Source organism: Triturus cristatus, chromosome 4_1 (genome assembly GCF_964204655.1).
Source record: "Triturus cristatus chromosome 4_1, aTriCri1.1, whole genome shotgun sequence".
Lineage (NCBI taxonomy): Eukaryota > Metazoa > Chordata > Amphibia > Caudata > Salamandridae > Triturus > Triturus cristatus.
This window is the reverse complement of record NC_140585.1, coordinates 31,391,484-31,416,112: the sequence shown is the minus strand read 5'-3', so window position 1 is coordinate 31,416,112 and position 24,629 is coordinate 31,391,484. Positions and strand designations below refer to the sequence as shown.

The window sequence follows — 24,629 nt, the reverse complement described above, 5'->3', positions numbered from 1 at the left end:
AGAATTCATCTGAAAATCGCATGTATGACGCACAAGGCCTTACATCGCAACACTCCGAGCTATCTAGCTCAGAAACTGGTACTCTCTTCTGGTAATAGAGCCTCCAGGAGCTCCAGGAATCTTCTACTGAAACTTACTACCGGACCTTCTCTGGAATGGCTCCCAGGATCTGGAATGCTTTGCCCTCAAAAACAAGACTGAACCCTTCTTCTGCCTCCTTCAAAAAAGAAGTGAAAGCGATTATCATGGCTAAATTCACTTGAATTACTGATTACTGTAATATAATTACTAGTCTGTATTAGTGATCACCTTGTATTGGAATCACCTATATTTTTATTTTTACATGCTTGTACCCGTTTCCAACATCTGCCATGTAAAGCGTTCTGATTCCCGCCAGGGTCTTGTTCGCTCTATATAAAACCTTCAAATAAATAAATAAATTGTTCTTTTTGCATTTGTAACTGAGTGGGATGGGTATGCCTAGACGTGGGTCCCTTGCTCTCCATGCCACTGGAGTCAAGCTATCCTGCGGGTGAGGGGTGAAGTCCCAAAACCGGTCCTAGGATGGTTGTTTCCAGTCCAGGGAGGACCTGGCCTGGCAGTTCAGTCTGGACTGTTCCCATTGGGTGCAGGGAAGGGCCACAACTGATTTGCATATAGCTGGGTCCAAACTGGAATTGCATGGTGAGCAAAAAAACTATAAAATTAGGCCCAGATGTGTTTACTGGGGTGAATGTATGACATTGTTATGCATTCTGTCTATCAACTGTTCTTTTTGCATTTGTCACCACTGGTCGGGCGTACCTGTTCTTGACATCTGCCAGGCTGTTACGTTCAGAAAGCACCATTGCCTTGAGAGCCAGGTGTAGAGCGTTTCACCTGTTCAGTCCTGCTGAACTTTTTGTCAGAGTCCTCTCCACCTCGGGAGGTACTGTTTTGGTATTTATTCCTAAGATAAGGAATACGTTATTTACCTTTGGGAACACTCTTTCTGGTGGCTACTCTAATTGCTGATTTCTTATTGGCCTCTTACCTCCCTGTTCTGTGGAGTGGTCCCTTTTTACCATCTAAAAAGGTCCAAAATTAGAGATATTCTCATTGGTACCTCCAAAATGTTTTGTGCTTTTCATCAGGTGGCACGGACAGAGTCAAACAAGAAACTGACGCCTGTGTGCAGGGGTACTGCTGATATGCGGCCTCTCTATGTCACTTCTGGGATGGCACAAGACCACCTCTGAGCCACACAGTGTCTACCTGTTAAAAGCACTGCTGTGAAAACTTCAGATACAGTCTGGTGCCTGAGGGCCACCAGGAAGAGTGGTAGCGGAGGTAATTCACTTTTTCTTTTTTGGATTATAGCTCTCTCCCAGAATCTCGAGAGTGCTTGCATATTCATCTTCCTCCACACTGCAACCTTGGACTTCCACTACGGGGCACGGTTTTAATATGCTTCCGGGTTAAATTGTGCACAAGAAGAGCTTTCTTTTTATAGCTGTAAACACATAATTGGTGGCGTTCAGAAACGCTTCCGATGCCTCACACCATTGATGTCAGTTAATTGGAAGAGTACTCAGGACTAAGCAAGGAAGGAGGCAGTGCGGATAAAAGTTTTTTTTTAACGTTTGAGTATTGCATAGGTAAAATAGGGCAATGCAATACAGAGGAAGGAACAATACAAAAGCACGGTAAAACAGTGGAGTAATAAAGAAAATGATGGGGAATGTTGAATGAGGTGCCACGCTTCTGCCGCACAACAACCATGGCTGCTTTTGATGATCCTCGTCACCACGGAAAAGTTGTTTCGAGATCATTTGAAGTAAGCGGTTTAATAAGTGTACATAGACACTGTTAACAGTCACGTCTATGGACTAGAGAACAGAAACTGCATCATGTGAGCATGTCCCGTACTTATGCGCTTTTGGAATGAGATATTGCGTTAACTCCTACCAGCAGAAACAGAAGTTGACTGAAATGGCCTTAGGATGGACTGCACTGTGATTTGACAGTGTCTGGGGACAGTGAAACACAAAAGCTCTGTGGTGGAAGAAAGATGTTCACTTATTTCACTATGGTATGTGAGAGTTTGGTAGGTTGTAGCTATGGAGAGGCTCTTAGGTAATGTGAAGAGAGCCCCTGGCAGATTGAATGCTGGTCGCATATGGAGCCCTGGCTTTGACACCTCGGCTCAGAGCATTAGATCTGGTTTGAGATGTAGAGCAGGTGCGTGTTGATTTTGAGTGCCTGAACACAGTGCCCTAATCTTCGCTGTGGGATTTCTTAGGAGAGTGGATGATCTTAGAATTTCTTGTTTTCATTTTCCTGCCCTGCGCCATTTTGAAGGGAGCTGAGGGCAGTGGGTTGGGAAAGGTAAGGGACGATGCAGGATGTTGGTTTATGAATGTTCTCAATTTGGTCTTATTGACAGAATGATTCACTGTGAAGTGGTAACACTGATACATGATCTGCCTCACTGAGCGATCCTTTATTATATTTGCTGGTGTTAAAACTCAATAAAACAATGGTGGTAAAAAAAAAAAATCAAAATAGGCATGAGTTTTATTTTTTATTTTTTAAACAATCTTTTGTAAACGTATTGAGAAGCATGCTTTGTTTTTACATCATTTTTATGTGTCATAACTTTATTACCACTGCATTTTTACTGCACGCTGACATCTGGATCTGTAAATCTTTGTTCTTCTGGTTTTGCACCAGTGGCCCCCTTCTCGGTTAATGTTTTTTCTCTCTACCTATTTCGATGTCTGGCTAAGAAATCATCTAGTCTGATTGTGTTGCTATTACTGTACCTCCTAAACCTGTTGGTCTGGCTCTGCCTATCTCTACCTCTGTCAAGGTCTTTCCCCCATCTCTACCTCTGTCTGAGTCTTTCAGTCCCTGCCTTTCCCATTCTCTGCCAATGTACAGGCTTGAGCTGCCTTTGTTTTGTATTGATATTTCTCTCTGTGGATTTGTCTGTACTGTCTCTGTTAAACGTATTCTCCTTCTGGGTGCTGGATCTCTGTTGCTCAGCCTTTGCCTCCCTCTGTTTTTAGACCTGCCCAAACTGCCCCCAATAAAAGAAAGTTAGCTTACTCTGGTTTCTCCATCTTCCTTCCATAGCTGAGTCGTGGAGACAGCCTGAAGGAGGCCCATTCCATGGCAGATTGCAACCGCCAAAACAATTACTGCTCAGAGCCAAGCCTGGAACCTGAAAACTTCCGTTCTCCAACTTTTGGGAAGAGTTTTCACTTCGATCCTCTTTCCAGTGGCTCCCGCTCCTCTAGCCTGAAGTCCGCACAAGGAACCAGCTTTGAGATGGGCCAGCTGCCATCCATCCGATCCGAGGGCACTACATCCACGTCCTACAAGAGTTTGGTGAATCAGACAAGAAATGGAAGCCTTTCCTATGATAGCCTCCTCACACCCTCCGACAGCCCAGACTTTGAGTCTGTCCAGACTGGGCCTGAGCCAGTGGGCTACACCTCAGCCTTCCTCTCTGCTAAGATTGCACAGCAGCGGGAGGCTGACTTGCACCGTATTCCTGTACTTTCTGGTTCTCCCAAGGCATGCCGGGAGGACTCACCTGTGCACTATGACAATCTCTCCCGGCAGATCTTGACGTCCCGACAGGAACGGGAACGCCTTCTCCAGCAGTCTCCCACAAGAGAGGAGGAGCAGGGGATGGTAGACTCAGGCATTCAGTCCACCCCAGGCTCCAGCAATGCCCCTCGAACCAGTTCCTCCTCGGACGATTCCAAAAGATCGCCACTGGTGAAGAACCCATTAACACGTCCAGTTCCTCCTAGGTATGGAAAACCAATGGACTCATCCTTCCAGAGTTTGCGGGGGCGATCTCTAGGGTCTCCAGACCATCAGCCATCACCGTACCATCCCAGCGTGGGCAAGTCCCTCTCATACAGTGCTCAGAGGCCAGCGCATTTGTCTGGTGCCCCAGAAACCGAGGAGCTCAGCCTGCAGCCACTGCTTACCCCCAAGTAAGTATTACTTTGTTCCTCACAGATGCAAAGCCTGAATTTTGTATTCTCTTTAATGACCTATTCATTAATATTCATAAGCATATAGTGACACTCAATAGTTAGAACCAGCAACACCTCTAAAAATCTAGGAAAAAAAATATACATAATAAAGTGAAAACAAATATGTATGGAATTTCTAAACTCAACATCAATTATTTGTTTTAAACCATGCAGTATAAAAAAATGCATTCTAACATTAAATACTGGTCTTAAAGTCTTAGTCCCAATGGAGAAAATGAAAGTAAAGTGTTCTTATAGCCATGCTGCTATACAGAGGAAAACTGCACTGGCTCATTAAGATTATTCCTGGGACCACCACAATTCCAGTATGCAGCACAGTTTTTGCGCCTCTGTGAGACAGATCCCAGAATACAAGGTCCATTGCAACCAGTATCTGGTAGAGACATCTAGCCGCAGATTATTTACCTTTAAATTTCCCAGGTGCCAGACTGGATCCAGAAGATTTTTTGCCTGAAAAGTACCCCTGGGTGGCGGTAGGTGACGTCGTTCGGCTCCGTGTGGCGTCGTCGGCGTAGTCCATGCCAGAAGTGACATCCGTATCACTAATATATACGCCACCTCGGCGCGCTGACGTCTGTTCATTTCTTTCCCGCACCAGTTAGCTCTGATCCAGAGAAAGAGCTGTCCCTCTGTCTGTTTTTGACAAAAGTCTTTAAACGTTTTGTTGAGTTCTTTTTTGAGAAATTCTTCCTCCTAGCGTTGTCGAGGATGTCTTCGAGAAAGATAGCGTTTAAACCGTGTGGCGCCTGTCATCGTACCATGCCGGTTACAGATCCACACTTAGTGTGTCTGTGGTGTCTCAAGCATGACCCCGACTTCATGTCCTGCTCGGACTGCCGGGCCATGGCCCCGAAGGAGGAGTCCGTCAAGCGGCTAGCAGCCCAACAAGCCATGCCACGACGTTCTCGTTCCTGATCAAGAGGAAGGTCGCGGAATCGCTCCAGGAACCCCAAGTCGTCTTCCTCTCATTCCAGGTCACGATACATTTGGGAAAGAAGCAGAAGATGTCGTAGCTTGCTTTGACTTCTCCTCTTTCTTCGGCTGACGGGACAAAGGAGTATAGACGCTCGAGACACGGTTCTACAAAATCGTTGCCAGGGTCGACTCCAAGCCTCCCAGCTTTTCCAGAAGCCAGAGCTCCCCCCGGTCAGGTAAAGGAATTTTACTAGGCCATGCGCTGTGCATTAGAGAGGTCCGACCTCTCCAGCGAGCCTTTGGGCCCTGTGGGATCAGAGGGGACTCCATCTGGTTCTGCTTCGGCCTCAGCTCCAGTTGGCCCTGTGGATACATTCACGTATCCGTACCTGTGTCGGTTGTGCCGCAGCGACCTCCCCAGGCTCCCCGCGGCGTCCGCCCCATTTCTATCCACTAATCCAAAACCGAGCCGGACCAAAGTCAAGTGATGCCGATTCCAGCCCCAACATTACCCATTTGTCATAGGTCAATGCCTGAGCCTTATTATGAAGGGCTAGGCCTAGGGTAATAACGGGAGTGGTTGCTCAACCCTTTAGAATACCAGTTAGAAAGCCAGGAAGGTATGGACTGGTGTGAGGATCTTGGTGATGCCAGTGGTCTTGACACATCCCCATATACTGGTATGCTTTCTTCCAACTACCGTGGCTACGGAGGAGGGAGCATCATATTCTATGGTGGTTAAGAGGGCAGCTGAGATCCTGGATCTTGAGTTGCCCTTATTGGCAGTCAAGACTAACATCTTGACTGAAGTAGTACAGCCGGGCGCTTATGCTTCTGAACCTTTGCTCTCTTGTAATGAAGCACTGACAGATGTCCTACTGGGAATCAGATCGTCCAGTACAGGGGCTCCTGTAAACAGGAAAATTGCCTGATGCCATTTCCTCACACTTGGGCACCTGACCTTCTTCCCCAACACCCCATCTCTGAGAGCTTGGTGGTCAAGCCTCTACATTCCCTCCTGCATCCCTGGACAGGAAATCCAAGAGGCTGGATAACTTGGGTAAGAAGGTGTTTTCTTCCACCAGTCTTGCTTTGCGGTCGGTGAATACCGCATGCTTATGGGCCACTACTCCCACACACTGTGGGACCGGTTACGGTTAATAAAAGCACTGCCTTGCATGAATTGTTGCATTGGTCGTGTTCCTTTTTGAGGTCCGGATGGTCACGATTGGAGCATAAGAAGTCTGGAAAATGGCAAATAATTCCGCGTGCGGCTGAATTTAACGTGCAATTGAAAAAGAAATATTGAAAAAATGGTTTATAAAGATTAAGTGAGAAAAAAGTATTGTGAACAAAATTGCCACAATGGCATATTTAGCAGTGCAACTGGCAGGGGCGTAGATGATGCCCCATCTCTGTTTGCATTTACCTGGTGTCGTTTGGGCAAAGACACTCATGCCAGATTGCACGCACTCTTGGATCAAAGGATAATGTATGGATAAACACACAAACGGTGTGCATCCCAACTCTTGTAATTGAAAATTTAAAGGTAAGGAATCTGCGGCTAGATATTGTCTCTACCAGATAAAGCGTTACCTAAGGTAAGTAACTTGTTCTTTTTGATGTTTTATATTACTTTATTTGTTTCTTTAATTAACCTACTGATGGGCTTTTTTTCTTCTTCTTGCGATTCTGTGCCCACAGAGATAGGCAGAGATTGATTTTTATTTTGTTTTTTTTCAAGCCTGGGACGGCTCTATATCAAGCAATTTCTCCAAATGTGTCCAGTAAAAACTGTCTGCTTCAAAACAGGAAGAAGAGGGAGGGAGAGAGGGGAAACTGAAGATACATGAAGGAAAAGATCAGAAAGAAAATCCTCATGAAAGGGGACATACATGTAGCCTCTGTTTGCGGCCAATGGGACCCTCCAGAAAGGGATTCCCCCTCAGAATATATAACAAGGTTACATATTATGCTGAAGACCTCCGTAAAAGTGCTGGATCCAAGATACAAACCCAGGTTCCAAATTTGTCAGCTTAGCCGCTAACTCTAAATCCCTTTTCCTGTGCAAAACTCCCCCTGATTTTGACCAAACAAACACGTCTTGTGTTAAAAGGTAAGTGAAGTCACAGGTATTTCAGCAGAGATGGCCAGTGCTGTGCCTGTCCTTTCCAGGTTTGACTGTGTTACAGCATATCAATACTTCCCAGAGGAACTCTGAGCCCAATCAGTCTGTTTTTAGAGGACGAACTCATCATAACTTGGGGTAACTTGTCAATATCAGCTTCATGCAGTTAGCCAGCAGAATGGTGTCGAAGGTACGGCTGTCTGTGTAGCACATCCTTTAAGTTGGAAGTACAGTATTCTATGCTAGACATGCATCTGACTGGCAGAGGTTGTTTAGAAAAGGTCTTGATAGAAGAAGGTGGCACAGCTAATGTAGACACAACCAAATATGACCTGGAGTACCTCCATTGGGTTTTCCTGCTTGTTGCTCTCACTGAAGGAAACACTGTGCTTTAGCACAGTCACAAGGCAGGGCCACAGCTTTATTAAGGTGTGCAAGGGACTGTCATCCCAAAAGATTTGCTTCATCCAGGTTGTAGGACAGTGCATCTCGCGAGTGCCCACTCCAGCACACCCAGTAGATTTTAACTTCTGAATTTGCTGGTGTTTTTTGACTCTGAAACAAGATCCAATTTCTTGTGCTCTGTCCTTGAGCATGGTAACAGTGGTTAATTCAGATTGGCACATGACATTTTAATGGTCCCACAGTACTATGGTGCAGGAAAATGCACCAATGGCATAAAGGTGCATGTCACGTGGGCTGCATCCCCTTGAGTGATTTTAAAAACATAGCTTCAGATCTGCCATTGCAGCTCTGAGCTAACTAGTACAGGGTAAGGTAACGTTTTTTAAGAGGGTTAAAAGCCTATTTGTTACATAAGCTAGTACACTAGTTAAGAGTGCCTTGCCTTCAACTAGGCCAGGTGTAATGTTACTTGTAATTATACATTGTGTACATTGTGACTGTGGAGTGAAAGCAGCACCTCATACAAACATCATCCTAAATTACTCTTGACCATGACACCTGTAAACGAGGCACAGCGCTGCTTTGCTTCCAATCCAGGTTTGGTCTATACAAATACCTATGCATACTAAAAGGACACAACTATGGAAGCTTCAAGTTCCACTGTACTCCTTGGAAGATTTGGTGGACTCCAGTGTGAGCGCTATTGAGGCTGACCTGTAATCATCCCATGGCGTAGAGCATCCATACTCAGTATCTCTAAGTAAATCACCACTGGCACAGTCTGGAGCCCTCCTGGGAGCACTGTATACAACATCAGATACCACAGCAGAGGACAGTGTGATGCCAGAAACTGTCGTTCCAGGCAGGGGAGCCACCATCTTCGACCGATAAATAGCATCTCCACTACCGGCCACTCTGGTAGGGACGTGTCTCTTGCCAGCTAGAAAAGTAACAAGAAATAACCAAAGACAAATGGCGTTGAGTAATGTGAGGGGAACCACACTCTGTACTTGAAATCACTACCTGTGAAAATCCCATGCACAAGGTCCAAATAGTTCTACATCGAAAAGGCGACGGCATCTACTCAAGATACATCACTGTGTACAAGCAGGTCCCAGAAAATTGTTAGTCTAATTTAAACCTTAAAACTGCCAACATGTTAGCGGAAGAAGAAAAAATCTGCATTCTGATGGACCTTTCTTACCAGAGATTTCTGAACTTGTAAATCTTACCAGGTACCAAACTTGATCTCTAAACTTTTATTCGCTTCTGAGTGCCAGCACGTGATGCCATTGACCTCCGTTGTGGTTCCTAGAGACAAGGTGACAGACTCGCCTAAGGGCATCATGCCTGCGTGCTGACATCAGTTCCTCAAGGAGGCCATGCTGCAGCCGCTTATTCTGGCTCCTTCCGGTTTTCGCCATGTGTTTTCAAACACCTTACCGCACATAAAACGACACATCAGAAGGCTTCTTTTTCATATGCATGGGGCTCAAAGCAGATGCTAGCCAGGAGTTCAGCTTTGTGACAGCTGTCTCAATGCTGGAGTCAAACTTCAAAATAAATGCTCTCCTTGATCAGATTACAAAGTTGATCAGTTTGTGTAGAAAGTGTAGAAAATGTGGCAGTCTTTAGTTTTGTCTAAAATACAGATAGCAAATACAGTCAAAATGAGGATCTATGTAAAGCCTCTTTTTACCCCTCGACCCGCAAGGTCAAAGACCTTCTTAGATTCTGCCATAATGAAGACAACACTAGACATCTATTGGACCCATCTCAGGAAACAGAAACCATAAGAAGGGAAAGTGCGCCAGAATATGTAAGGAAGCACTGGAAGCTGTTGAAAAACTTCTTTGGAGTGTAAAAAAGGGTTTCTGAGAGAAGCTCGGAAAGAGTCTCCCTTCCTCATGACATGCATTAGAAAATGCCAGGAATGTTTAACTCTGAAGGACTGGAACTCTGTCCACTCTCGCCTCATTGACTGCACTTCAGCCTTTTCCAGTAAGGTGAATAGGTTACTATAAAACAGACACGTTAACTAGTAGTGACATATAACAAGCACTAGGAACGTCATGAAGGGTCCCTGCACATTGGGACGCCTATTATTTTAAACCCGTTTCGGGACGGAATTACAACCGAAACTAAGGAACTGCACTAAGAAAATGTTAGCCCTGAAGAAGTTGCGGCTCACAGCAGCAGAACGCGACGAAACACGTGTTGGCGTATGCTTTTTTTACGTTTGACCACAAGAAGAATAAAGATTTGTGTTACATGATCAAGCAACGGACCAATATTGTTCTTACACCATTATTAACTTGTGTATACTTCATAGCATGTACAAGGGATTGTTGTGGTGTTTTGTCAGTGATTTCAACAGTTAAGGGAGAAGGGTCGTTATCCCTACCCCTTTTGCACTGCTTATATATTCTAGCACTTTTTAACACTTTATGCGTAGTGCCTAGGAGGGCCAATACCTTACTATACCACCCAACCGTGGAGCTTCAAATGTCTTTTAAAGCCCTTATGTCTAAAGTAATTCAGGCTCACCTTATGATCTGATTAAACCAGATCAGATGCATAAAGCTGAGGAGAGTCTTATTTCCATGTTTGTAAGCTTAGCCAACCTCTTTGTCCACTGCGGTGGTGCCTGCTGCATGGAAACATGTTAACGTCATCTCGCTTTTTCTTAAAAAAATTAATAACTTAATCTACTCTAGACTGCTCCCTGCCTGAAAATTATCGACCCATTTCTCTCCTTCCCTAAACAGGGGAAAGTGGTAGAGAAATACATCAACTGTCTTTTGGTGGATTACTTGGAAAAGCATCAGCTGCTAGATCCTTCGCAGAGCAGCTTTAGACATGCTTACAGCATCAAATCTTTCTTCGTAAAGTGAGAGGGCCCTTCGACAAATCATCTATGAGGGAGGGTCTGCAGCTCCTATTCTGTTAAGAGTTAAGTTCTGCATTTGACGCCGTGTCTCATGAGGTGCTCCCAGACCGACTGTATGAGATTAGAATCCAGGGCTATGCATGGTCCTGGCTTCCCTCTTTTCTTAAAGATCGGTCTTTCCAGGTGATCTCTCCACATAGATTTTCCTGCTATAGAAACACCTGCATATGTGGGTTGATTATTGGGGCACAGTGTGCTAGGGTCTCCACCCAAGCTGAAATCTGTTGTTAAAATCTGGGTGTCTGGTTAGAAGACTCTTTTTCCTTTGAGCCACAAGTTAAAGCTCTGACTTCTGCTTGTTTTGGCTCCCTTAGTAGCCTTAACAATATTATTGGTAGATGACCATTCGGTCTTCAATCCTCTCACGCCTTGATTATTGGAACATCCTGTAATTAGTTACCACCAGGCAGGTAAAAAACAAACTTTAGATTCTCCAGAATGTAGCTCTATATCACCTGCCTACATTTCGCTCAGTCTATCAGCAACTCTATACACTGCATCAGCTTTCCGTAGAGAAGCACTTCCAGTTCAAAGCTCTGTGTGTGTGGTGCATCGGATTTTCAACCAGCAGGGGTCGCCCAGTCTGCTGCCCTACAAGTCGACCAGGGCATTAGGATCAGCTGACTCTAATCTGGCGGTGGTACCCTCACTTTAGGCTGGCGAGGAGACAATGGCATTCCTTTTGAGCGTTATGGAATAATTTGGCTAAACATCTGCTGATAATTTCTAATCACCTGTTTAGGTCGAGCGTAAGCCAGCGCGCAAGTGCTGCTCTGCGAAGAGCTGTGGTAGTACAGTACGGGGAGAAGCCACGGCCACTCCCCCGCCCTTATTTTTTATTGGCTCGTGTGTTTGTCCTTTGTAAATTCTGTCTTCTTATTCATTATGAGGCTTGTTAGTCCCTACTTAGTATGGCCATGTCATTTGTAACCTCCCATGGCTACTGGCCCCTTTACTTCGGTTGTTAAACGGTACAAGATATTTTGCACTGAGCACTATTTTCTTTAATGAGGGTTTCCTCCTCAGGCACGACATGCTTTGATGTCTTCTTTATCCCCCGCCCTCTCTCCTGTTGCCCGTGCATTCTTCCCCCGCCCGTTGTCTGTGCCTTCTCCCCTGTTGTCATGATGCCTACCATTTACAATGCAATAGGTCTCATGTAAATGCGAAACCTATTGCATTGTAAATGCTTGTTCTCCTTAACATGAAACCCAGGACTTGACTTTTTATCTGATCATGTCGGAGAAGGGTCCTGACTTGGCACCACTCCCTTAACTGCATTCCTCAGACAACATCGGATCGAGTGCTGCTCAGCTATTGTAGAAGCGGCGTTTAACATCATGTTCACATAACAAGGTTCTCTAAAATCTCAGTGACATATTTTACGATTTGCAGCCTGTGTCCGTGCCCCTTGAGCACACACGCTGCTGTCAAACCACTTGCACTGTCCTTTCTGCCTCCGGCGACCTCTAATCAGCTGCAGCGATTGACGGACGGGATTAGCCCAACCAGTGTTAATCTCTTGAAAGAGAGACTTTGGCAAAGGCGCAGGTTCAACAAGTGAAAGACTACCGAGGCTTCGATAGTAAGAGTGCCATACTGAGTCGATGACTTGTGTATTCATTCACAAACCATTCTTCTAAACTTCCTTCTGACTTATCGTGACATTTTGTGCCTTGGCTATCTAAGTCGTGTTTTTCATATGGAAGCATTGTAATGAGAACACTACGTGTCCCAGCACCATTTAATTTTTAACCCTTAACTGAGGCTGCTTGTTTAGCGAGCGTGTGTCCTTCCGCTCAGAGGACTGCCTGACGTAGAAAGAATGCGCACCCTTTGAAAAATATGAACATTGTATCCTAAACTATCCTATTAGGTATTTGCTATGGCAGCATATCCTCCTCAATAGTTCACGTGCTGTAATTTTTTTCCCCCACAAAATTTTGTCTTGAAGGCCTATTAGTAAACAGTGTTATAGTAGACGCTAAACAATATGGGTGATTGAGTATTTAAAAACCCTTTAACTTTTATGCGATCATTCATTTCTGATCTCTAGTTTGGTGCCATGGCAATCCATATGTCATCACTCTACCCACAAAGAACCTAGTGATTATCTGCCATTATTTGTTTGAACTGCATACTTATAGCGCTGCACTCAATTAAATCCCTGCTCGGTTTTTGTGGCACTGCAATGGAACCAATGCCATAACGCTTGCAAACATAAATACGGTTTCTAAAAAACAGGAGGTTGTTGCCTGATTGCATGGATATTGGGAGTAAATTCCATAATTTGCTCAGATGAAAGAGAATGTCCTGCTACATTGTGGAGCCGATGCGTATTTTGTACACCTACTAAAGGAAGTAAGACCAGGTCACGTCACTGAGTTAATGAGTTTATTAGCAAAGCTAAGCCGGCTAGTTCAATGCCAAATAGATATTTAAGTATTAACATAATGCAATAGACTTTGAAGTTTATCCAGACGTGGACTGGGAGTTAGGGGAGCTGTTCTTATGCTGGTGTAGTTTGCGTTCATGCTTTCAGCTTGGCTATTACACGTGGTTTTAGAAGGAGGTTGGCATTGAGGGAATTTCATCAGGCCAATTGTCAATTGAGTTATGGTGCAGATACTATCGAGTTCGAAGGGAGTATGTTTGTCCCATTTTTAGGTCTCGCCTAGGCAGCGCGCATGCGTTGTCTCTCCGAGACATCTAGTGATCTATATGGGTGGGGAAACTCCTCCTATTACTTAGTAATTTCTTGACGCATGCCATTAGTTAACTTTTGAATTTTTTTTTGTTAGCGGGCTTATTATTGGTTCTTGTGCCGACACGTAACTTCCGGTTATTCCGGAAGCAGCACCGCCTAACTACAGTCTTGTTACGTTCTCGTTTAAAATAGTGCGCATCAACATGCGCGCACTACCTTACATGATGATCATACGCATGCACCAAAAGTTTGACGTGGGTGCATGCGTGTTCGACGGCACAAAAGTCCACAAAACGATGAGAGGCGGAGGAGATTAAAGACTCCCCCCAGGACCACTGGCTGTATATCCACACTGAGGCTCCCCACCATTGCCCGCCTTTCCGACACCGTGCTCCTGATCCCCCTTTTTGCAATCCGCAACCTCCAAAGTAAGCCTTCAGCAGTCCGGGCAACAGTCTCCCTGCTCAAGCACCACCCCTGCACCCAACGTTCCCGCATATACTCCCATGCGACTCCCCAAACATTACCCACTTAACTAAATTTGCGCACAAATTCCCTACACTCCACCCGCTGACCTCGCTCGCTGAAACCTCTGTAGCACCTCTACTTTGTCCAAGCTCTAGTTGCCTCTCCTATCTCTTATGCCACTAACAACCATTGACAAAGCTACTAGACCTAACCCGTTGTAAGTATAATGTTCCTTGCAACATCATATATCTTGATGCAATGACAAACAGTAAATTCCAAATCGGGCGGCACACTATGCAAAGCACCTACTTTTAGCTTCCGTTATTTAAGCCACGTCCTAACCATTGCATGACAAATAAGTTCTCGTACTATTGGAGTGTTTTTGGCCCCATCAGCACTGAAGGGAAATCGTTGTGTGTATATCGGATGAAGGAGGAGCCAGAATAGTTTCAGTGGAAGAGTCTGAGTGGTCCGACTCATTATATGACAATCACCACATCTCCCGCAATCCTGTCCACCCCCGGAGCCCCGCACCATAGCCACAGCATTCAAAACACCACGCTATATAAAACTTTTTAAATAAAATAAAATCCCGTTTCACCCCCTCTTCATCTGCGAAACTGGTTCCTAATTTGTCTTACTTCTCTCTATTGTGTCATCATTACCCAGGGAAATCGGGTAGGATTGTTGCACTTTGCAGTTTTAGACAGACGAATGTTATGCCATTTCTCACATAATACACGAGGTGTGGACATGCCAATTTTTTAATTGACATGCTAATCTTTTAATTGGTCCCAAGATAGAACAAGCATTTGCAATGCAATAGGTCTTGCATTTACCCGAGTTTAAGCTTTTGGCATTGTAAATGACAATGCCTTTATTTATGTTTTAAAAACCAAAACATAAATAAAAGGCATTGTCAGACAGAGAACTTTATTTCGCCAACAAAATGTTGACATAAAAAGTATTCTACAGAAAAAAGAATTTCCAATCTTACCAAAAAAACCAAATTAAAAACAGCATTATTCTTATTACAAAGATTAAAGAAAAAGAATAAAAAATTCATATATACATACAATTAACACAATTCAGTTAATACTTCAGTTAATTATCAGATTGATGAATTGATCGCCTCTTTTTTAAAGCCGATAAAAATGACGCCAACGAAAAACATGTAAAAGGATCAGGTAATAAATGCAGATAATATAGGGCCACATGGCACTGCCTAAAATTCATTTAACGGATAATGGGGACAATAAACCTTTTCCTTTCCTCGCAATAACATTTACAAAAAAACATGAAATGCAGATCATTCTGAGTAGATCGATCATCACATGTGCAACATGGCAATTCAGATGTTACATAGGTATTACGAGGTAGACCTAACCTCAAGGGGATATAATTCAGTCGAAATCGAACCAAAATATATCTATGTTGTATATTAGTGACGAATGATAGATAGATTGCATTCATATCCATTTGCGTTAGGCTTGGAACCTCCAAGAATGCTCTAACAGTTGCATCTTAAATTTGGAGACCTACCTCCTTGCCTTTAATCTAGATAACAAATGATTTTTTAAATATTTCTTAGAAATAGACCAGCAAGTTGTGGAATCTGTGTACAGATGATGTAGCCCAACTGCTTGAAGGGTAGATTCAACATAACATAACCAACTGATATTATTTGCACCATCAAGCTTCAAGACATCATTTATAATATCTTCTTCCGCCAGACCGAGTACCACATTAAGATGGGCGCCACAGAAATTCTATCCGATATATAAGGTACTCGCAATTCCATGTGACAATTAAGATTAGAGCATGATTTTGGCAGTGAAACCAGATTTTTCAAAAAGGTATCTTCTATAAGTTGTAATTTTGGGCAGTCTCTAATGCCCCAGGCAGCTGCTCCATAAGTGGCAGCAGATACTGTTTTGGCTTCGTAAACTTTTTTAATTGCTTCAATAGGTTTAGACCCTACTTTTTTCATAAATTTAAAAAGCGCCCTAATATTTTTCTCCATCTGTAACCCCCTATTTATGACCATGCTTTGCCAGATGTTTTGGCGACCAAACATAATCCCTAAATAAGTAAAAGAAACCAAAACTCCCAACTTGCCCCATTCAGTACAGATTTGTGGTTGATTCCGCTGCTTTGGCCCTGTCACTAAGACAAAGGACTTTGAATAATAAATTTCAAACTGGTTCATAAAGTTAGTATAATCCATCACTAATCGGCAGAGCGCATTACTAGTACGAGCTAAAATCACTGCGTCGTCCGCATCTGAGTATCAGTATTTGTAGTGAATTCATGTAAGGAACATCTCTGGTAGATCCCTACAAAGTTGATTCAACTTTAGTCTAAAGTGCAAATAAAAAGGGCGCTAAAACGCACCCCTGTCTCACACCTCTAGCAATTTTGAAGTGCCTACTACACTCACCTCCTTTTCCATAGCGAACACGACTTGAGGCACCTGAATACAAATCACAAATGATATTAATGATCTGTATATCCACCCACATTGCCTCCATGAAATGCCACAGCCGAGGCTGCGCCACGCAGCCAAAGGCTGTGGACAGATCCATGAAGGCAAGGTATAAATGGCCTTTTTTTGCTGCCGTATACTTTGCAATTATCAAGTTCAGGTTCAGACACTGATCCACAGTGCCCTTTCCTTTTCTGAACCCAAACTGATATGGGATTATTATATTATTCTCCAGATCCCATTCCTGAAGCCTATTTAAAAGCAGCCGGCCTATTAATTTTGCAGTTGTGTCTATCAGAGATATAGGCCTATAGTTTTTAGAGATTGAGCTATCTCCCTTTTTGTAGATAGGGACAATTACTGTAGTTCTCTATGAGGGAGCAACACCAATTTGGGCAATTTTATTAAAAACATTAGTTAAAAGCGGGGCCCAAAGTTCCTGATTATCTAAAAAAAAAAAAAGTTTGATTGGGACGCCATCAGGTCCTGGTGCCTTTGCACGTTTGCACTGATTTAGAGCATCTTTTATTTCTTCCAGCGTCAACTGGGCACCGCCTCCTAAACCAGCTAAGCTTATGGCGGTAGATTGAATAGTTGCCTTTTCAACAGTTCCAAATAGCCCTTCGAAATGCGTGATCCATTCCTCCTGCTCAACATGGTTATCTATAGACATACACCGTTCATCTTTTAGGAACGGTGCATTAATCACAGACCAAAAAGCCTGCAAACTCTTTAATAGTGCAGCCTTTTGCAGATTTTCCCACCGGTCTTCCTCTAGGGCTTTCAGCCTTGATACCCTTGCTTTTTTATAAGCCTGTCGGAATAATTTAACCAAGGATGAGTTGCGAGGTTTAGATTTTAAAGCCACATGAAGATTTTTGAGTGATTTTTATGGTGGCCATTGCATATGGATCGAGTTAAATTTTTCTTAACTTCCAGTAAAATCTGCTCGAAAGCTGTGACCATGTCATCATCAGATAGAGGGTCTAAGCATACCATTATTTCTGCTACTCAATTAGAGACTAAATTATCCAAAAACTTCACTGCATCAACTCGCTCCCATTGAACAATTCCATTCTCTCTTGCTATTACTGGATTTATATGCAATTTAAGTGAACATTCCCTTTTCACTAAAGAGCGGATAGAGAAAGTGTTTGCAGCATGGTTACCAAAAGCATAAAAATTAATCTCAAACTGTGAGAAACGTTTACCTATAGAATCAGAAACCAAAACATAATCAAGAGTGGAAAAGGAGGAACGACTACAATAAGTGAATCCTAACTGACCAGTTTCCATTTCAGCAGTTTTCTAAAAACACAAGATTATTTATAGTTAGAAGTCTATTTAAGCCACTACCATATTCATTGTGTCTAAAATGAGGGACGCACTCCCCATCATCTACCAACCCACACTCTGAAGTATTAATCTTGTCACAAGGGTGAGCATTGAAATCCCCAAGCCAGATTATATCATAGTATTTCGAGCATACTTTCTGCAAATTAGCAATGTCTCTTTCTAAAGAGGCCAATAGAGCTGCATGATTGCCATTTACAATGGCAAAAGCTCAAACTCGCGTAAATGCGAGACCTATTGCATTGCAAATGCTTGTTTATTAAAGCTTTCAGCCCATGCCTTTTACACATCTCAGAAATTAAATGCATCGTAAAACATGGACGTTTAAAAGCATGGTTGCTCTGGTCATGCTGTAAATAAGGCCGATCGGGTTTGGCATTTGGGTAATAAGTGGCAGTCCCTTGCTTCCTCGGAGTGTGATTTGCTGCATTTGCCTTTGGGAGGATGTACCTCGTGTAGCAGAAGTTTGGGAGGGGAATAGTGGTGGAGGCTGTCTGCAGCCATTAATCTACAACATGCCAGTTTCTCCTTTGCTATGTCTGGACGTGCTCCCTCTTTCATCGGAGTTAGTGCTTCTAGTTAGACACAGATTCCTTCTCTCTACTGGAGTCTTTTTGGTCCTCATTATGAAAAAACTATTTTGTTGATTTTTTGGCGGGGGGAAGAGGGGTTGGCTGTGGTTAAGAATCTGAGATTCATCCTGGACACAGTCTTACCAGTAGCAGATGATTTCTCTCAAGCCTCTTCAACAACTACATCATCAACGCTGATGAAAATTATGATAGCCGTTCACGTGTAACCTGTTGTGTTTTTTCTAGAGGGTCTGTGGTAAATAAAATAAATATTACCGGACTGAATTTCATACGGAATCTTAAAATAAAGTAAATAGCTCAAAATAACAAGAGGCAGAATCCGTGGTATAAGAGGTTTTCTAATGGGCTTTATTCCATTCAAAATGGCCGACTCGAGTCGCGGCCCTCAGGTTCCGTCACCACGAAGGTTCAGGAAGTGAAGTACAATAATTTATTAACAGACATGTATTTTTATAATAAGTACATTACAATGAAACGAATGTAGAAGGCGTAACATTTGATAAGAAAAGTGACAAAACAGTGACATAATCGAAACTAGGCGTAATAAGGAATAAAAGAAACATGATTGGTTAGAATTATCAGACATAGGTGGATCTATAAGATAATACTTGGCATAGATGCGCGCGCGGCAGCATGACGTGTAATTGACGTGCAACTAGGGGGTGAAGGGGACTTGACATTTAGCTCTACATGTGGAGACGAGAAGTCTGGGGTCAAGTCAACCTAATCCCAAATCATATCTAACATCCTATGTTTAAAGAACTATGTTATCCACAAGGAAGAGACTCTCGGACAGAATCTATTCTATACTGACTGTGTGCGTGTACAAGCGTCTAAGTGTCTATATGAGATGCGAGGGGCAGAAAACTTTCCATGGCAACAGGGCTATGAATCACTTGCAGGAGGACGGAAAGGCTGAGTCCTCTGCTTGTGAGCTAAAGGAAATGTTTACCTAAATCACTGGACAGGAATGCATCGGCTGGAGAGCAAAATAGATAATTCGAAGGTGAAATACAACTTCTTGGCAGACAGGCGAAAACTGGCCGAGGCAGGCACCGTTAGCTGCACAGGGAGTAGGACAAAGTTCATGGATACAGATGCGAGCTCAAGCTGAAGCTGTCAAAGACAGAAAGCAGGGAAAGGCTTGAGGACAGAATCGGGCCTACTTGCCTGAACTGTAAAAATGAAGTAACTTAGCCATATAAAGTCGGTGGCCTTTCATACCTAGGAACCGAATATCCAGCCCATTGATGGCGGATCTGACAGAGAACATGTTGACGGTAGACACACATATGTTTGCGTCTTAGAAACTGGAACTGGAGGGAACATACATGTACTTGTAACATGTATATAGAACCGTTGGGGTCCAAGATAGGGGACATAACTGATCAGGAAAATCCACATTTCCACATTCCCTCCTTGTCCCCTTCTTGCCCTTCACGAGACATCAATCTTCATCATTCCATTGATTTGCTCATGGAGCATCATTTCTTCTTCCTTCCGGCATTTTGAACGGGACCTGTGATGTGGAATGCATGATGTGGCACACAGACCACAAATCGCTGGTCCACCTTGCAGGCATAAACAACAACTGAAGAGCATAAGAAGGCCAATACCTAGGAAGGATAGAACTCTCCATCCCCAGGCTGATATCACACTCCAAAACCACCCGGACCACGTCCAAGTGCCTGGATTCTCGTGTATCTGGCTTACAATCTTATGAAGGCGTGTTATAGCTTTATATACAGATGGCGAATTTTCTGGTATGAATATACAGCAGCTGGATCCGATGACCCTGCAAGCTCCGCCCCTATCGGCCAGGATGACGTCAAGAACAAGACGATTCTGGAGAACAACAATTCTCATCACTGATTGTTCCTCTGTCAGATTGCCTAGGGCGGCTATAGTCTCGTTTACTACAGCTTCAAGAGTCTTGATGAGTCTGCGTATCAGCTTACTATTTGATATTGTACCTATATAGGGAAAGATACCTTTATTGAAATCTACATACTTGTCCCATGCCGTCTCAGTATAATCGACAACTGGGAGATCTCTCCGCTCTCTATTGTGTACTAAATGAACATCTCGATAATAATCAGGGGGAGCTAGGAAAACAGGTGGCAAAAGGAATGCTATGTAACAGGTACCATCCCAATCTAGAGGCAGACGCATATATGCCGTCTGACCACATATGAAGTAAGAATGGCGAGAAGCTCTAAATGAAGATTTACCTTGATCACTATATTCTACTGTAGTAACGCATTGGCTATGGCCCATATGTATGGAACCAACTTTTCTTACACATAATTCACCCTTTACTGGAAATACTGACATAGTGGGCAGAATTAGTTCAACTTCGGATTTGACATTCAGAATCATAAGATTAGGCGTAAAATTACCTAATTTATACACTTCATTTTCTAAATCAGTTCCTGTTCTACTGGGGTGACCCTCCTTATTAGGGTAACAGACTTTGAATAAAACTAGATTCAGATTTCCCCATATCCAATGTTGTTGATAAACTGCTGTGTCTGGGTCTATGGAATTTAATAAACTAAACCATGCTCCACAGGAGCCATTGTGTGTGAACGGATGTGGAAAGAAAGGCAGAACTCCTTTGTTATTCTGATAGGGAGGAAGTCGGCCACACACCCAACAATTGGTCGCATTACTAGTCTGATGGGAATGATGTAACATACTAATGAATGTGTTATTGCGCAGCGCAAGTCTATAAGATAATTCATGTGGCGGTAGGTCACTAAAAGAATGTTCATCAGTTATATTGAAAACACGTTTAGAAACAGGATAATACATATGCAACAATATACTTGCAGTAACTATTAAAAAACTCAAGGAAGACAAAATTAATAAAGTCACAATACAGTGGTTACGCAGTAATTTACAATAAGCATGTCGTTTCATTATGATTCTGGACTCTACGTGATTCAGACCTAAGGGGTACATGTCGGGACAGATTCAACCGCTTCACCTTGGAGAGGACTTAAACAATCAAATCGTCCGACAGTTTAGATCTGGACCTGAGTTTCTGTTTATAGAGTTCGGTGCTACTGGCCTCAGCCAAAGGTAGCTTTGAGTCAATGGGGGAAGACACACGGGCAGTACTGTCTGTGTCAGGAGGAAGTCCATGAAATTTTTTGACGTGACTCGAATGAATCCACCCTTTTCGTCCCTCGATCTTCACGGCTGTTCTTGTGGTCAACAGGACCAACTTGGGTGCTTTCCACCTGGGCTCCAATTGACTTTTCCTGTCGAAGTTTCTCACAAAGACAAGATTACCCGGAACAACGTCATGGGGTTTCGCCTCAGTGTTGTCGGGAAAGGCTGCAGCTACCTGTGAACGAGAAGATTGTAGTGCAGACATCAAGGAAGCCAAGTAATCTGTCAGCATATTACAGTCGACATCAGTTATTTTACGTGGTATAGGCGTCCCCCACATATTCGGCGGTCTACCGAAGATCACCTCATACGGGGATAGCCCTGTTCTAGAGTGTGCTACCATTCTCATGTAAAAGAGTGCAACTGGTAATGCTACTATCCAGTCGACACCTTTCTCTCTACATATTTTGGACAGTCTGATTTTCAGTGTCTGGTTATGTCTTTCTACGAGACCTGCTGCCTCAGGGTGTCGGACACAGTGGAATTTCCACTGATATCCCAACAAGAGTGAGACATGTTTCATTAATTCGGATGAGAAAGGCTGACCATTATCTGAATATACAACACGTGGTAAACCGTACCGTGGGAAGAATTCTCGAACTAGCTGCTTGGCAGTAGTCGGGGCAGTGTAATCTGATACGGGATACGCCTCTGTCCAACGGGAGAGAGCGCAGACAACTACGAGGACATATTTGAATCCTCGACAACGTTCCATCTGAATATAATCCATCTGGAGGACTTCAAAAGGATGGTCAGGAGGCTGAAATCCACCCTGCTCTACGGGAACACTCTTTCCTGGATTAAACTGACAACATATCATACAGGTACGAACTTTTTGTTTAGCTGCTGCTCGTAAATGTTTGTTGAACCAAATGTGCTGAATGCTGTCTAGCATAGCCTTCTCTCCTAAATGTGCTGGACTGTGAACTGTAGCTATAATGGCTTGAACCATGGAATCAGGGAGAAACCATACAGATTTCTCCTTCGTCATCCACCCTTGATCTGTCTGGATCCCTCCTAGTTCAGTCCACTTCTTTATTTCTTCTGCTGTGGCATGTGTCTGTATGTCAATTACGTCAAGTGCGGGATCCTTAATTGTCATACACTGTGTTGGTGTCTGAACTATTGGCTTTGTCATGTCTAATGTGCGATTCTGAGCAGTCTGTTTAGCTGTTCTGTCAGCTAAATCATTGCCTTGAGAAATGGTATCAGTAACCTTCGTGTGTGCTTTACATTTCATAATCGATATAGCAGTGGGTAGATGTATTGCGTCTAACAAAGCATGAATGAGGGGCCCGTGCTGAATGTGGGCACCATGGGACGTTAGATAACCTCTCTCTCGCCACAGCACGCCGAAGTCGTGTACAACTCCGAATGCATAACGTGAGTCAGTGTATACATTAACTTTCTTATTTGTGGCTTGAATACAGGCTTGCGTTAGAGCAATAAGTTCTGCTGCTTGGGCTGACAGAGTATCTATACAATGTGTCTCAATAACTTCAGTGTCTGTTGTGACTGCATACGCGGCCACTAAATCTCCTGTACTTGCTCTCATGCATGATCCGTCTACATACAACGTCAGGTCTGGATCTAACAATGGAACGTCTGTCAAGTCTTGTCTAGGTTTCGTCTTTATTTCAATGATTTCAACACAATCATGAGCTAGTGGGTCTATTCCAATTACAGGTAATAGTGTAGCAGGATTCAATGTATTACACCGTCGGATCTCTATGTGTGGTTGAAACAATGTCAGTTCATAACCGGTAAGTCTTGCTATGGTCAAGTGTTGTGTTTGTGTTCGGTTCACAAGAACCTCTACTGCATGTGGTACTTGAACTGTCAATGGGTGTCCTAATACTATGGCATCGCTTTGTCTGATTGCTAAAGCTGTCGCTGCCACTGATTTCAGGCATGCAGGCAAAGCCTGAGCTACGGGATCTAATGTACTGGAGAAATAAGCACATGGCTTGCGTGATCCTGCTTGATCCTGAGTGAGTACTGACAAGGCAGTACCTTCGCGTTCTGTAACAAAGAGTGTAAAAGGTTTGCTATAACATGGTGTTGCTAAAACAGGTGCTTGACATAAAGCTTCCTTTAGGCTTTCAAAAGCTTGTGTATGTTCCTGAGTCCAAGGGAGAACAGTCGATGTGGCTGCCTCCTGTGTGGTTAACTGAATGAGTGGTTTTGCTAGAAATGCGTACTGAGGGATCCACTGCCTACAATATGAAGTGAGGCCTATGAAAGCCCGCACCTCCTTTTGTGTCTGGGGTATTGACATGTTAGCAATTAACTGGATGCGATCTGGTGTAAGCTGCCTTCCCTCCTTGGACAGCGAGTGACCAAGATAAATAACTCGCTGAACACAGAATTGCAGCTTAGAAGGGGACACCTTGTGCCCCTTGTTGGCTAGGAAATGTAAAACTGTCAGAGAAGCTTTTTCACATTCTGGCTCGCTTCTCGCGGTGATCAGCAGATCATCGACATATTGAAGCAGTGCAGTATTGACTGGCATGTGGATACTGTCAAGTTCTCGTTTCAATGCTTGGCTGTAGATGCTGGGGCTTTCTGTAAATCCTTGGGGAGCGCGTGAGAATTTAAAGCTACGCCCATTTAAACTGAATCCGAACAAGTATTGGCTTTCCGGATCTATTGGGACGCTAAAAAAGGCATTCTTGAGATCAATTACAGTAAAGAATGTTGCTTCGGAATCAATTGCTGTCAACAATGATGATATATCAGGGACCACAGGGAATTGTGGTACAATACACTTGTTTAGTTCACGCAAATCAATAACCAATCGGTATACTGGCGGAGCAGTAGGATCAGTTCGTTTAAGAATCGGAATTATCGGTGAATTACATACATTGGAGTCTGTTTCTACAACTACTCCCTGGGCAATTAGCTCATCAATGATTTTCAACAAAACCACTACAGCATCATGCGGTAACTTGTATTGTCGCATTCGTGGTAGTACCACTCCTGCTTTCAATGTAACTCGATAGGGTGTAATGTTCATGCAGCCAACATCCGTAGGGCCTTGTGCCCATAGATGTACTGGTAAAGTCTGTAGTCGGGGATCCATGTCTCTAGACACATAGTGACCTTTAAAATCACGTAAAAACAACCTTACTCCTTCCGGAGAACAACATATTATGGCTCCTAGTGCTTTCAGAGTTTTAATTCCTAACAGATTTTCTGGGCATGATTTAGTAAGCAATAAATCTGTAGTTCGTGTCAAAGGTCCTATCGTAAGTGGTAGAGGCTGTGATACTTCATTAACAATAGGTTTTCCTGAAAAACCAAGGGAAACATTTTGAGAGCCTGAGAGGGGTGCCCCTGGAACTTCACTACGTTTTATGGTTGTTCGACTTGCCCCTGTATCGAGTAAGAATT

The 24,629-nt window shown here is 43.5% G+C and overlaps 1 protein-coding gene across 9 annotated transcripts in view; it reads left to right on the top strand.

Annotated features, from left to right (window-relative positions):
• The window catches only part of ZDHHC5 (zDHHC palmitoyltransferase 5), a 493,091-nt gene that overhangs the window by 407,465 nt on the left and 60,997 nt on the right, over positions 1-24,629 (top strand). For all 9 annotated transcript variants that reach the window (XM_085651402.1, XM_085651403.1, XM_085651397.1 and 6 more), the window contains one exon: positions 3,118-3,992. In XM_085651402.1, coding sequence (XP_085507528.1) covers positions 3,118-3,992 — 875 coding nt within the window. The remainder of the gene's footprint in view (positions 1-3,117; positions 3,993-24,629) is intronic.